This window comes from Oryctolagus cuniculus, chromosome 8 (genome assembly GCF_964237555.1).
Source record: "Oryctolagus cuniculus chromosome 8, mOryCun1.1, whole genome shotgun sequence".
Classification (NCBI taxonomy): domain Eukaryota; kingdom Metazoa; phylum Chordata; class Mammalia; order Lagomorpha; family Leporidae; genus Oryctolagus; species Oryctolagus cuniculus.
Window position 1 is genome coordinate 65,746,272 of NC_091439.1, and position 14,208 is coordinate 65,760,479.

Here is a 14,208-nt window from a genome sequence, read left to right on the forward strand (position 1 = left end):
TTGCTCCTCTTCCAATCTAGCTCTCTGCTATGGCCTGGGAAAGCAGTAGAAGATGGCCCAAGTGCTTGGGACCCTGCACCCACATGGGAGATCCAGAAGAAGCTCCTGGCTCCTGGCTCTAGATCGGCCCAGCTCAGGTTTTTGTGGCCATTTGGGGAGTTAACCAGCAGATGGAAGACCTTTCTGTCTCTCTCTCTGCCTTTCTGTAACTACCTTTCAAATAAATAGATAAATCTTTGAAAAATATATAAATATATATATATTGAAACCATAACCCAAATTAAACATTATAAAAGTCTCCCAATTATATCATTACTTTGTTTTTCTATTATTTTAAATTAATCTCCACAAGATGAAATAATTTGAATATGTCAAAGAAAGTGATATTGATCATACCTGATTGGGAGTTGAAAATCCAGATCTTGCTATTTTGCATGAATCCAAAGCCTTAATTTTGATCACACTGTCTTGACTAGCCTGGTAAGTCACTTTACAGTTCCCAGAGATATCTACCTAAAAAGAAAAGCAAGAACATAGCACTTGGGATCCTGTATGAACCATATGAATTCCAATGGGAAGTGCTTTACAATTTGAAGTAATGTGTCACTGGGGAATTTTTTTTTTATAGGATGACAAGATAAAAAAAGACAGGAAGTACTCAAAGTTTCCTATAGAGTGTTGACTCTTTTCCATCTTCTTTAAACGACTCTTACTAGCACCTTCTCATTGTCCCAGGAAGAACTTCTCTCAGTGTCCGATAGGAGAGGCCAGTGCTATGGCAGAGCAGGTAAAGCTGCCAACTAAAGCACGGGCCTCCCATATGTGCACGGGTTCTGGTTTGCAACTCGGCTGCTTCACTTCCAATCCAGCTCCCTGCTAATGCACCTGGGAAAGCAGCTGAAAATGGCCCAAGTTCTTGCTCCTCTGTACCCACATGGGAGACCCTGATGAAACTCCTGGCTCCTGGCTTCGGCCTGGCCCAGTCCTGACTGTTATGGCCATTTGGGGAGTGAATCAGCAGAAGTAAAATCAGGGGAATAGAGTGGTACTTCTAGACACTGGCAATACATCCAAAAAGACTGCTAAAATACAGATGCTTAGGTCTTTCCCAACCCACTGAATCAGAATCTCTGGGGTGAATCCAGGTTAACTGTTTGTTTTTAAGATACACCCTGCCATAGTGGTGTACAGCAATATCTTGGAACCAATGGAATGACCTCAGAGGCTTTCTGAATATCTAATATTTACTTATTCTATAAGTCCCCTTAGTATAATTCATTCTAATCCCTTTACTCTGTATTTAAGTAATAAAACATTCAGCTAAATGGCATAAATGAGACTTGTTCAATAAATCCCCTCTCCCTTTTTCTGAGCAATACCATGCTTGTAACTCTGCTACTGAATGTGTACAACTAGAAACCCTAAAAAAAACCTATGGCAAAATTATTGACAAATAATATGCTTGACCCTTATAAAATTAATAAATACCTCATTGCTGGTTCCAGAACTTAATTGCATCTGAAATAGGCTAGCCAATCCTCTTTTCAGATTTTGAATGGCCACTGGCTCATTTTGATATGAGTAGAACTCTTTGACCTAACAGAAAAAAAAGGACAAACACCAATAAAACAAAAATGCATCATTTATCAGTTCTATTTAAATAAGTGGCAGGAAAGGTCAGATTCTCACCCCTATTAAATCTGGGAGAAATAGATCTGTTACTCCAAAGCTGTGACTTCTTTTTTGTGAAAAGAAGCTATTTAAATTTCTAAGAAGCTAGATTATCAGGATATGAAATTTAGGGAGGCCAATAATGAAGGTTCTGAACACGATGGACATTACCCAGGGAAGGAAAGAATGCTGGAATAAGCTGGGACTTCTGTGAAAACAAAGATGACCCAAGGAAGAAAAATCAGGAACACTGTGTTTGAATATGGTCATGGTCATCAAGTTCTCTACTTGTAACCTGCTTGAAACAAACACTAACCAAGTTTTAAAATAACAGCAAAAATGGTTATTAAAAGACATTGATTACTCCTGGAGTGGCGCAGCCTCTGTAGACTGTGACAAGACCCAGGTAAAACCACATGGTCAACATTTCACAAGAGCAATGTTTTCTTGCTGTTTAGCGCATTCATGTCGGCCTTGGGTAAAAGAAAATACACAAGATTGGAAGATCTAAGGTTGAGGTTCTACTGATATATCATCTGCCCAGGCTTTGCTTTGATGTTCCCTTTAGAAGGCAGGGAAAAGAGGTTGAGATGAGGGTGGCTGATTTGGCAGCAATAGCAAGTGTCCTAATTTTGTTTGGTCATGGTATTTATAGGCATGCAGATGATAACAGTGTGTTTTACCATTTTGATAATTTAGCCCATATATAATAAACAGGCTAAAAATGCAGTGAATTTTCTGGAAAGCAACCTGTTGTTTTTCACCCTGTATTGACTCCAAATGCATCACATGATTTAGAAATAGAAGATAGATACATCTTCCCTGTTAAAATTCCCAAGATCTATGATAATTATGGCTGAGTATTTTTACCAGAAATATCCTGAATACCTTTCCTATTTATCTTTAAAAACAACCATGACTTATCAAATAAAGCAGAAAGTTCAATAATCATGCAATAAATTCAATTAATACCAGTCTGAATAACTCAGCCTACATGAAAACTGATGTTTTACCATAAGAGAATATTTTGCTTGACTTAGTTAAATAGGAAATATCAAATCTCATGATAGATATATTAGATACTTTATCTGGCAATCAATTTTAGTTACCATACTGGATGGACCTATAAATGTTGGAATATTGTTTGTTCCTATAAATGTTGGAATAGTAGTGTTTGTCCTGGTTAAAAAGGAACTGGAAAAATTACCTCAGTGTCTGAAAATCTATGGTATCATATTCCCAAGCAAATCATGGGCAATTTCTCAGACCCAAGTATGAGTTTCTGATGTTCCACTTTGTAAATTGGGCCTTCTTTCCTTTAGTAATGACAATTTAATTCCCCTTCCAAATATTTGCAGGGATGATATCTCAGGAGGGCATGACTAACAGAGGTTTGTAAGTGGGTTGCTTAAGCTCAGGAGCAGCTAGAAGTACTCACTCAGTGGCAACTGACACATGCTTAGGGCCTATGACTCACAAACGTTAGAAAGCATTCCATTTGGGGACAGCACTATGGTGTCGCGGATCAAGCTACTGCCTACAATGCTGGCATCCCCTGCGGGCACTGGTTGGATTCCCAGCTACTCCACTTCCAATCCAGCTCCCTGCTAATATGCTTGTGAAAGCAGTGGAGGATGACCCAAATGCTTGGTCCCTGGCACCCATATGGGAGGTCTGGAAGAAGCTCTGGCTTCTGGTTTCAGCCTGGCTCAGCTTGGGCCATTGTGGCCATTTGGGGATTGAACCAATGGATGGAAGATCTGTCTGTGTTTCTCCCTATCTCTCTCTCTATAAGTCTGCCTTTCAAATACATAAAAAAAAATCTTTAAAAAGGGCACTGTGGTGTAGCTGGTTAAGTTACCACCTGCAGTGCAAGCATCGCATATGACCACTGGTTGGAGACCTGGCTATTCCATGTCCAATCCAGCTCTCTGCTAATGCACCCAGGAAAGCAGCCAAAGATGGCCCAAGTCCATGGGCCCCTGCACCCACATGGGAGACCTGGGGGAACCTCCTGGCTCCTGGCCTCAGCCTGGTACAGCTTTGGCTATTGTGGACACTTAAGGAGTGAACTAGTAGTGGACAAAAGATCTCTCTTTCTCTCTTTGTCTGTCTTCTGTCTGTCTCTCTTTCTCTGTAACTCTTTCAAATAAATAAAAATAATAATTAAAAAAGAAAGGATTCCATTTCCATTAAGAGGGAAAAATAGCTGCACTACCATTGTTATCTTCACTTCCTTCCCAGGCTACAAAATGTGCCTAAACTGTAAAGTTTAACCTAAAATCTTGGGAAATCAGTTCCTAAATTCCATCATTGGTCTATGCATAATGATAATCTATTATTGATCCATGTTTGTGGATCAAGTTTTGATCTAGACCTCTAAATCTCTAAGTAGTGTTGGTACCCTTTTGTTCCCTGGCAGGCTAACCATTGGAACTGCGAGAAACATACAAAACAAAAAAAAACCATTTTTCATTCTTTGTCTTGTTTGCATTATTTCCCTAGAACTAAAAAGGTGGACAGATCTTTTTGCTTTGTATGACTGCTACTTCTGAGGCATTTCTTTAATGTAGACCAATGTTATCCAAGCATTGGTATCATTCTATGCTAAGTGTCAAGTCTGTTAAAAAAAAATAATGAAGAGTCAGAACTTTGCAGTTCAATCCACGTGGCTGTTACAGCAATAATCTTAAATTCATTATTTCACAACAGGAACTAAGTAAATTTTATTATATTCAGGCCATAAAACTGATTACTTCATTCAGTACTGAAATGAGTTCTGCACATCTGAGAGCTCAGGGCTCTTATCAAAATTCGCAGTCCCCAGAGTTTCCAGGGGAACAGCAGCAGGCACAACCTGGTTACAAACTAAGCTTTTAACCCAAGGAAACCAAGTCTAGAAGGAAACTGGGGAGGATTGTTGGGATGGAGTTGCAGGGACTCTTTTTTTTTTTTTTTAAGATTTATTTTGTTTATTTGAAAGACAGAGTTACAGAGAGAGGTAGAGCCAAGAGAGGGCTTCCATCTGCTGGTTCACTCCCCAAATGGCTGCAACGGCCAGAGTTGAACTGATCTGAAGCCAGGAGCCAGGAGCTTCTTTCAGGTCTCCCACATGGGTGCAGGGGCCCAAGGATTGGGCCATCTTCTACTATTTTCCCAGGCTATAGCAGAGAGCTGGATCATAAGTAGAGTAATTGGGTCTTGAACTGGCACCCATATGGGATTCTGGTGCTGCAGGCCAGTGCTTTAACCCGCTGTGCCACAGTGCCAGCCTCTGCAGGGACTTTTACAGAAAAATTAGGGGGAACAGTTTTCCCTTAGAATCAGAAGGCATCATTCTCTTGGTTTATCTATTCTTTAAGGATAAGAGAAGAACTATATTAACTATCCAGACAGCAAAAGTAAATGAAGGGGAATGGTGTTGTGGTGTAGAGGATAAAGCAGCTGCCTGCAGTGCCGGCATCCCATATGGGTGCCAGTTCGAGTCCTGGCTGCTCCATTTCTGATCTAGCTCTCTGTGATGGCCTGGGAAAGCAACAGAAGATGGCTCAAGTCCTTGGGCCTCTGCACCCACATGGAAGACGCGGAAGAATCTCCCAGCTCCTGGCTTTAGATCAGCTCAGCTCTAGCCATTGCAGCCATCTGGGGAGTGAACCAGCAAATGGAAGACCTCTCTCTCCCTCTGCCTCTGCCTGTCTGTAACTCTGCCTTTCAAATAAATAAATCAATCTTTGAAAAAAAAAAAAAGTAAATGAAAAGGATCCCAGCAAATAGCTTCAATATGTATCTAAGACACAGCAGAGCACAATGGCACATTGGAAAATAAAGAAATAAATATGAGTATATGCAAAACTTGAGAGCTTTCAAGCTGTCACATTTCTTTTGAGGGGCAGTATAAATACAGAAGCCACACTACCAGACTCAGAGAGCAAATCAATGACTGGAAATGAGACAAGAGGCCAACTCAGCGGTCATTTAGTTCATTTAATCAGTAAAGACAGCCAAAACCAAAAATGGAAATCTATTAATTATCCTGTTAATTGGACTAACATTTCAGGCTAAAAAAGATTCTGTGCTATAACTTGAGGCATCTTTAACTTGTCAGTGTTAATCATTAACCAGATGAACATAAGATTTCCAATTACATTTGTAGGCAAAACTACAAACACTTATGTAGAGGAAATGGGTGGTCATGGGAAAAAAAGATGTGCAATGAATATGAATCTAAGCATTTGGATGGATTTTTATTATAATGTACAAATGAGAGCTTCAAACAAAAGACAGAGAAGAGGGCAAATATACATGCTGATGAGCATCCTTGAAATCACAGAAATTTCTGGAAGTAAAGCTTAGTTTGAACCTGGGGTAGTACACGCTGTCTAAGTCATTGCTCATCCACAGTTTAATCTGCCTTTGTATAATTTATCTCAGACTAAGCCAAAATGATAGTTTAATGAACTTTCTACCAGTGATGTGGCTGAACAATAATTCCACTTGACTTCTTAGTCTCCAGGGTCAAATTTTCTCCAACGCATACTTTATTGTATGATTGAGAGATATTGTGATGTACTTTACCCTATGGCTACAGGAAACCATCAGAAGTCACAGCTGCTCTAGAATGGGAACATGAGCGTCACTAAAATAATGATGTGGCAGTTCTATCCGAGCCTTTGAACAGTGAGGACACTGAGTGTGTGTGTGTCACAAAAGACTTTGTACTCAGCTGCCACCCTAGTGGCTATAAAATGTTTGGCTGTGATTAAGATTATAAATGCAATTAATATTTTATAAATTCAGATGTCTTGACACACTGGAAACTGAGAGAAGAAAGTAACAGTAATTCATGCTAACTGGGGTCGGCACTGTGGTGCAGTGGCTTGACGCCCTGGCCTGAAGCTCCGGTATCCCATATGGGTGCTGGTTCTAGTCCTGGCTGCTCTCTGCTATGGTCTGGGAAAGCGATAAGAAGATGGCCCAAGTCCTTGCATTCCTACACCCACGTGGGAGACCCAGAAGAAGCTCCTGGCTCCTAGCTTCGGATTGGCGTAGCTCTGGGCTTTGTAGCCAACTGGGGAGTGAATCATCGGATGGAAGACCTCTCCCTCTCTCTCTGCCTCTTCTCTCTCTGTATAACACTGACTTTCAAATAAATAAATAAATCTTTTAAAAAAATCAAGCTAACAAAGGTAAGCTATATGCAAATCAAGTCAGTTAGCAGATACTGTGAGGAATGAAGTAGGGAATAACACTGTAAGTCAACCAAGGAGATGGGCATTTTCCCAAATACTCCCCAGCCAGAAGACAGTTGAAGATTAAAAATTTGAGCATAGACCCTGTTTCAAGTTTCAGCTCCATCACTTGCCAGTTGTGTGACCTTGGAAATGTTTCTTAACTTCAGTTCCTCATCTATCACAAGAGGATGAAAGAGCAGCACCTGCTCTCTGGTGTTGTCTTGAGAATAAAAGTGATAATTCATGCAATACCTCTGTCAGTGCCTGGTGCACAGTAAGTACTCAGTACATTTTAGCCATTTCTAAGTGATCAATTAGGAAACCCTTTCTCAAAGACTGACTTATTTGAGCTCCATATAACCTTACTTTTTTATTTTTTGCAAACATTTTGAGTTCCCTCCACGAGCAAGGTGCTGAACATATAGAGATCAAAACACAACTTCTGCCCAAAAGAAACTGACTCTGAATATGGACAGCAGACAAATAGAGATGATTATAATACATTGCGATAAATTCTTAAGTAGAAATAAGCCCAGGGAGCATGGGATTTGGGAGGATCTTGGGACAGGCTTCAAGGAATACTCCTTCAGTCAATGCAAGGCACAGGGAAGAGTGGAAAGGCATAGAGGTGAGAGGGAGGGACTGCAAGTAAGAAAGGAACGGGAAATTTCTCTACTGAATTCCATAATCTGAGTGAACACAAATGACCAAAAGGAAGGTGGTAAGAGCCATGAGTGAACTATAAAGTGCAAAGAGTGTTGTAAAGAGGCATGGCTATTTCTATCTGGTTGTGAACTCTATGAAACTTAGGGCCTATGAGTAAAGACTGCAACATGGTAAGTACAAAGCATTCCTGAAGATGGTAATTTGTATTGGGTTGTAGGAGAGGCCATGATACAATAATCGTTATAAACATTTACTAAAAAAATCAACTCTACTGCAGACATGCCATCCCTTTTAAAAAGCTTTAACTTTACACAGATATCAACATCTTCATTACAGTTAATATCATTCATTGACTTATTTCATTCTCATAATTGTTCTTTCCTTAATTTACTAAATTATGCTGTGGTGATTTTATATTATCTTTATAATTCTTTCTGATATTTTAAGGAATATACCTTTTAACAATGCCTTTCATTAATACTTTACTACACAGATTTTCACAAAAATAGGAAGCATAAACTGGCTAGAAAATACAGAATTCCAGGCATTGAATTAAACATTTAATTTTCAATCTGTTTATTACTCCTTGAAATAATTCCATTTTCCACAACAGTAGTAACAACATGATTATCTTAAATAACATCTACTATGTAAACTTGGAGAAAAACGATGCAGGATCCCCCAAGTCCCCTTACCTTTCCATGGATGAGATGAAGGAGCACAGGTCTTTGTAGAGCTTCCAAGTTTTCCTTTCCTATGACCTTAGGGGCACTTTTTCCTTTGAATATGCTCTTCTCTCCTCTTTGTGGATTCACATTTTCCACGTTTACATCTGTTATCTGGAGTCATGGAAAGAAATTTATCAGAAAAACTTCCCATGTCTGTCTCCATCAGAATCCCTTAGAGGATAAAATGGTAGAGGGATGAACAAATTAGCCCTAATTTCTTCTGTCATTTTTCAATCCATGATTCATAGAACCCTGCTGCTCACTTTAAGAGAATGGAGAAGGTATTAAAAATGAGGTTTGGGGGAGCAGACATTTAGTCTAGTGCTTAAGACACCTGTATCCCACATGGAAGTGGCTGGGCTCAATTCTAGCTCCTGCCTCCAGCTTCCAGGTAATGCAGACCCTGAGAGTCCACTGGCTTGCTGCCACCCACATGCGAGACCTGGATCAAGTTCCCAGCTCCTGGCTCCAGCCCATTCCAGCCATACCATTACACCCAGCCAAGCCATTATAGGTACTTGGAGAGCGAACCAGCAGACAGGCACTCTTTCTCTCGCTCTCGCTCTCTCTTTCTATCTCCATCACTTCACCTCTCAAATAAAAAATGTTTTTGAACTAAACAAAAATGTGGATACTTAAAGGATTCTGTCATTTCAGGCTTACAATAACTGTGACTTGAATATAGTTCTTTAATGTTATTGTTTCTCTTCATTTGTTTTGGACAGTTGCTGTCTGCCTGATTACTTCCTTTTCTATATCACTTGTCTGAAATGACTCTTGCTCCTCTTGCCCCATTCTACCACAGTTGTATATAAAACATAAAGATGAAGAGACTAATTACCTAACAGGGATATGTATAATTTTATACATATATAAGAGTAGTTTACTGTTCTATTGAAAAATGATTCATTTTGTTCCAACTTGGAAAGTGTGACATCTAATAGAGACATGCAAAGAAACAAAAATCACTTGGTAAGTATACTGCAATCACATCCAATTACAGAGGACACCAGCAACTACTGGCTCCAGGTATTTGGTTCTGCAAACCTATTTCACACTAACAGGCAGAAGAACGGCTGACTTTCCTAAAGGAACCTATTACCATTAGGTTTTTGTAAAGAAAAAGTAGAATCACCATGTAATAAAACTGGAAAAGACCACAGAGATCATCTAATTTGATCTCCCTTCTCAATACATTAATCTAAGCCACGTAATCTGAGCAAATACTTACATGCAGTGTTTTTCTCCTCAGGATGAATACAAAATATGGTTACTCCTTCATTAGGGGTCCCATCTGTTACATCAAGGAACTCAGGCACCCCCTAATGTACCTCTTTTTTTCAGCTGGAATGATTTCATTTGTTTCTCACATGACATGGATTCTAGACCTCTTACTCCAGGACATTTTGAATGAATCCTAGTTTAATGTCACTACTAATATGACACACAGGATTAGACATCATACTTCTGTTACTGACCTTCTAATTTCCTGCTTCAACCATGTGGAAGATCAGATTGCTTTTGATCAGCCAACACTTAAAAACTGGGGATCTACTTGTTTTAGTTACAGATAACAAACATGCTATCAAATAGTACATCTCTGAAACACACTGCTGGCATCTAATGTTTGTGTGTGTGTGTTTTTTTTTATTTAAGAAGGTTTTTTTTTTTTTTTTTGGTAGAAAATACCTACTGTGATTTGGATCAATTGGTCATCATCTCCATCAGGATTCCTCCATAGTAAGACAACATTCACATTGGATAAAATTCGGAAGCCCACACTGTCTTGGAGTTTTCCTTTGCTTCGATCAACAAAGACTTCAGTGGTGTACGTGAGCCTGTACAGCTGGTCATTATTTAATGAGAGACCAGTTGTGTGACCTGCATAAAGACAGTGGCACAAGTCAAGTTTTGACCATAAGGCACCTGTCAGGCCAGAGAACGTGCTGTCTTACCACCAGCGCATTCCTCTAGCTCAGTGGTGTTCAGTGACAGCTTAGTAAATACCTGCTGAATCAAAGATGGCTCTATTTGCCTATCTGCTTAAGTCGGTGACTTGAGAAAATAAAGAAATAAACTAACTACTAAATAGGCTTCCGTGTTAGAAAGTCTCACTTTTTATCTCAAATCAATTATCAGATTATCTAAAATTGCCTTGATTAAACTAAGACATGTTAATAAAATGATATTATTCTGCTTTTAATAATGTGATTTTGATTTCAAGTAGTGATCCTGCCAAAGATTGCTTTAAAACTCTAATAAGTACACCCACAACCTTTGAGTCCTGGCTCTACTCCTGATTCCAGTTTCCCACTAATATACACCTTGGGAAGCTGCAAGTGATAGCTCAAGTACTTGGGTTCCTCCCACTCATGCATATTGGAGACCTGCAATGAGTTATGGGCTCCTGGTTTTGGCCTGCTCCACCTGGCTATTGTGGGTGTTTAGGGGAGTGAACCAGTAGATGAGGAATCTCTCTCTCTTTCTCTCTCTCTCTCTGTCTCTTCAAATAAATAAAATATTAAAAAAAAAACCACTAACAATCACCATTTGTATTTAACGTATTATTTGAATTCAAAAAGATGAATAGTAAATTAGTTTTAGGGGTTAGAAAAAGGTAGGTCTTAATTTGGATTTTTTTATATTTAAGGAATATTCCTCCAGTGCAACTTACTCTATTAATTAGCAAGTTTTACATTCAAGGCTACATTTCAGGGCTAACTATATGAAATTTAAGTTGGCTGTGCCTCCATAAAATGTTTTACTGTATAAAAGCTTAGCATGAACTTAAATTTGGCAGCGGCAATTTAATATCAAACAACAGGCAAATCAATGTTGTGAGTCAAGAAAACTGATGCATGCATGAGTTCACACACTCTAAAATTCAGTTTAACTTACCCTAAAGAAATGTGAAGAGTATGATCATGTTGTTCCCAGAGATGACTTAAAGTTTATGCACATATAAACCCCTTTTGCAAATTTTATATCTATGGCTCTCAAGAGAGTGTCAAGAAAGTTATCAGTGCTAATGGGATTGTATTGCCTGGCCAACCATAACTTTTTTCCTTCAAGAAATATATATATATGCATGAAGAGAAGGGCAGGAAAGGGGTGTGGATGACTAGACTAGAAGTGAGGCAGCCGAGAAAGGATGTAAAATTATTTTTTGGAGAATCAAACGCATTAATAAAACTTCTGGGATGTGGCATGGTGGGTAAATCCGACACCTGCGACACCAGCAACCCATATGCGCAATAGTTGGAGTCCTAGCTGCTCCACTTCTGATCCAGCTCCCCACTTATGTGCCTAGGAAAAAAAAAAAACATAGGATGATCCAAGAACCTGGGCCCCTGTACCCACATGGAAGACCAGGAAAAGGAGCTCCAGGCTCCTGGCTCCTGGCTTTGACCTGGTCCAGCCCAATTTGGGGAGTAAACTAGCAGATGGGAGCCCCTCTTGCTCCCGTTCCCCCTCTTCTTCTTCCTCTCCCTGTAACTCCCCCTCTCCCTGTAACTCTGCCTTTCACATAATTTTTTTAAAAATCTGTGAAAAAAAGAAAACTTCTGAAAAGCCTTGCCATCTACACAGCAACAAACTTCTCTGTTCTCCACCACTTACTGCACAGAGGGGACAAATGGCCAAAATATATAGCCCCTATGTTTTCTGCATTAATCCTCACAAGAAGTAGCCTTTGTTATTACTCACTTTATAGATGAGGACTCTGAGTGACCCAGAGACCAAATCATTTACTTGGGTCACCTGGGAATCAGTGGTGGAAACATGATTTGAACCCAGGCAACTGGCTCTAGAGACCATGCTGTGACATATACTATACTCCTCTAAAACTTTAAGTTGCAGCATTTTCTTTCCTAGGGAGTAAGCTAGGGATTCACTCAATCACTCATTCAACGAGGATGTCTGAGTACCCACTTGGTGGTAGGCTCTTTTCAAGCCTCCAGGGCTTTACCAGTTAACAAGGGAGATAAAATGTCTATCCTAATGGAGCTTATACTTACTTGAGGGGAGAAAGGCAATTAAAAAAAAAACAAAACCAAGTAATAAGCAACTTATGTAGTATGATAGAAGTGCTAGTGAAGGAAGCTGGAATAAGCAAGCGAACACTGAAGCAAGGTCCTCAGTAAGGAGACATTCCGGGCAAAGGCTGTATGCTGGCCCTGTGCATTCCTGTGGGAATAATATCCTCCCCTATTCTTCCTGCCCTACCATTCCCCTCAGAGAGGGAACAGTAGATGCAAAGGTCCTGAGCAGGGCTCATGCAGGTGCAAGATAGGAGCAACAGGGAGGTCAAGGAGACTGGATTTCAGTATGTGCGTGACACAGCAAAGGGAGATGAGGTTGAACAGATGCCCATGGATGGCAGGGAGGCCTGGAAAGACACTTGCATAGATGTGTAGCCTGGCTCTGGGGCAGGAAGCTGCCAAAGAGCTTTGAGTGGTGACATGACATGATCTAACAAACTTTCAAACAAAGGGGACAAGGGTTTTAATAAGCATCAAGAGGAGCCCAGAGAAGGAGGCAGGAGAGCTGGTACCCAAGTGTGTAACCACAAAAACAAACTATGTCCAAGCATCAAGTCTGGAAAACTCTGAGGTTTCAGATAGAAAAAGACAAAGTCAAGAAAAACCTTGAAGAACACGACATTTGTGACTCCCTCGCCTCTAATATCTTTTTTGCATGTAAAACATTAATTAATTAATTAGAAAGGTAGAAAGAGAGAAACAGAGACAAAGAGACATATATCTCCCATACTTTGCTTCATTCCCCAAATGCTTGCCAAAACCAGGGCTGGGCTAGGCCAAAGCTGGGAACCAGGAACTCCATCCAGGTCTCCCATGTGGGTGGCAAGGACCCAAATACTTGAGCCGTCACCTGCTGCCTCCCAGTATGCGTGTTAGGAACCTAGAATCTAGAGCAGAATGGGACTTGGTCCAGGGCACTCTAGTATGTGGTGTGGGTGCCCCAAAAGTCATATTAATCACTGCACTAGACAGCTGTGCCACCTTCTGCCTTTTAACTGGGGACTCTGCAGCAGGTTCAAAAATGGGCTTTCTGGTTAGCAAAGGTATTTTAGACACAGAGGCCACCATTTTATGACACCTATGAAATTCCACATAGGGCAATAGGCAACACATGTTGTCTTATCTGATCCTCATAGGAATTCTGAAAGATAAACATTACATGGCAGCGTACAGAAACTGACTCCAAGTTCAACCCAACAGAACAGATAGCATGCAGGATTTGATGTCTACATTTACTGAAAGTCTTGGGGACTACCTGAAATTGTGTCAAAAATAATTATGAAAAATTTGGAGGAAGGTAGCCTTTCTTAAATTTCAAAGCTTTTCAAAGTGTCATGTTCATCTTTTGTTTTGTTTTGTTTTTATTAGTCCATAGAATATGAAAAGGGACATACCACAGATGAGCTCTTGACTATGACTTGGAAGTGATAAAGCACAGGAAAGAATGGATCTTGTTCTCCCAAAGCATTTTCCCCAGCCCTTTCAACAGTCTAAAATGCCCATTCATCTGCCTAATGCCTAAAAAGCCTAAAATGGCTCAAGTGAGTAGAGGGTACTTAGTATTGGCTTTGTGATACCTTGTTCTTTTGTAAGTACTTTTCTGTTTACGTTAGTTGGAGATTTGGCCACACTGGGCATTGGAACATGATCTATTTATATTATTAACTTAATTTTTCAGAGTATGCATAAATTAATTTAGCCCAAAAGGAGTTCTATAACTCTTCTGTTTGCCCCTTCAAATGAATTTAGAGCTTTTAAGTGGCTTAAGAGACACAAAACTCTAAAACTTTTAAAAAAATATTTTGGAAAACCTATTTATAAAGCATAGATAGAACAGTGATTATTGGGTTAAGTAAGAAAACGAAGCACAGG

At 39.9% G+C, this 14,208-nt stretch overlaps 1 protein-coding gene across 2 annotated transcripts in view; it reads right to left on the bottom strand.

Annotated features, from left to right (window-relative positions):
• Nucleotides 1-14,208, bottom strand: part of MTTP (microsomal triglyceride transfer protein) — a 75,102-nt gene that overhangs the window by 46,730 nt on the left and 14,164 nt on the right. For both annotated transcript variants that reach the window (XM_051820148.2, XM_002716956.5), the window contains 4 exons: nucleotides 9,990-10,177; nucleotides 8,264-8,407; nucleotides 1,489-1,596; nucleotides 397-513 (listed from right to left, as the gene is read on the bottom strand). In XM_051820148.2, coding sequence (XP_051676108.2) covers nucleotides 397-513; nucleotides 1,489-1,596; nucleotides 8,264-8,407; nucleotides 9,990-10,177 — 557 coding nt within the window. The remainder of the gene's footprint in view (nucleotides 1-396; nucleotides 514-1,488; nucleotides 1,597-8,263; nucleotides 8,408-9,989; nucleotides 10,178-14,208) is intronic.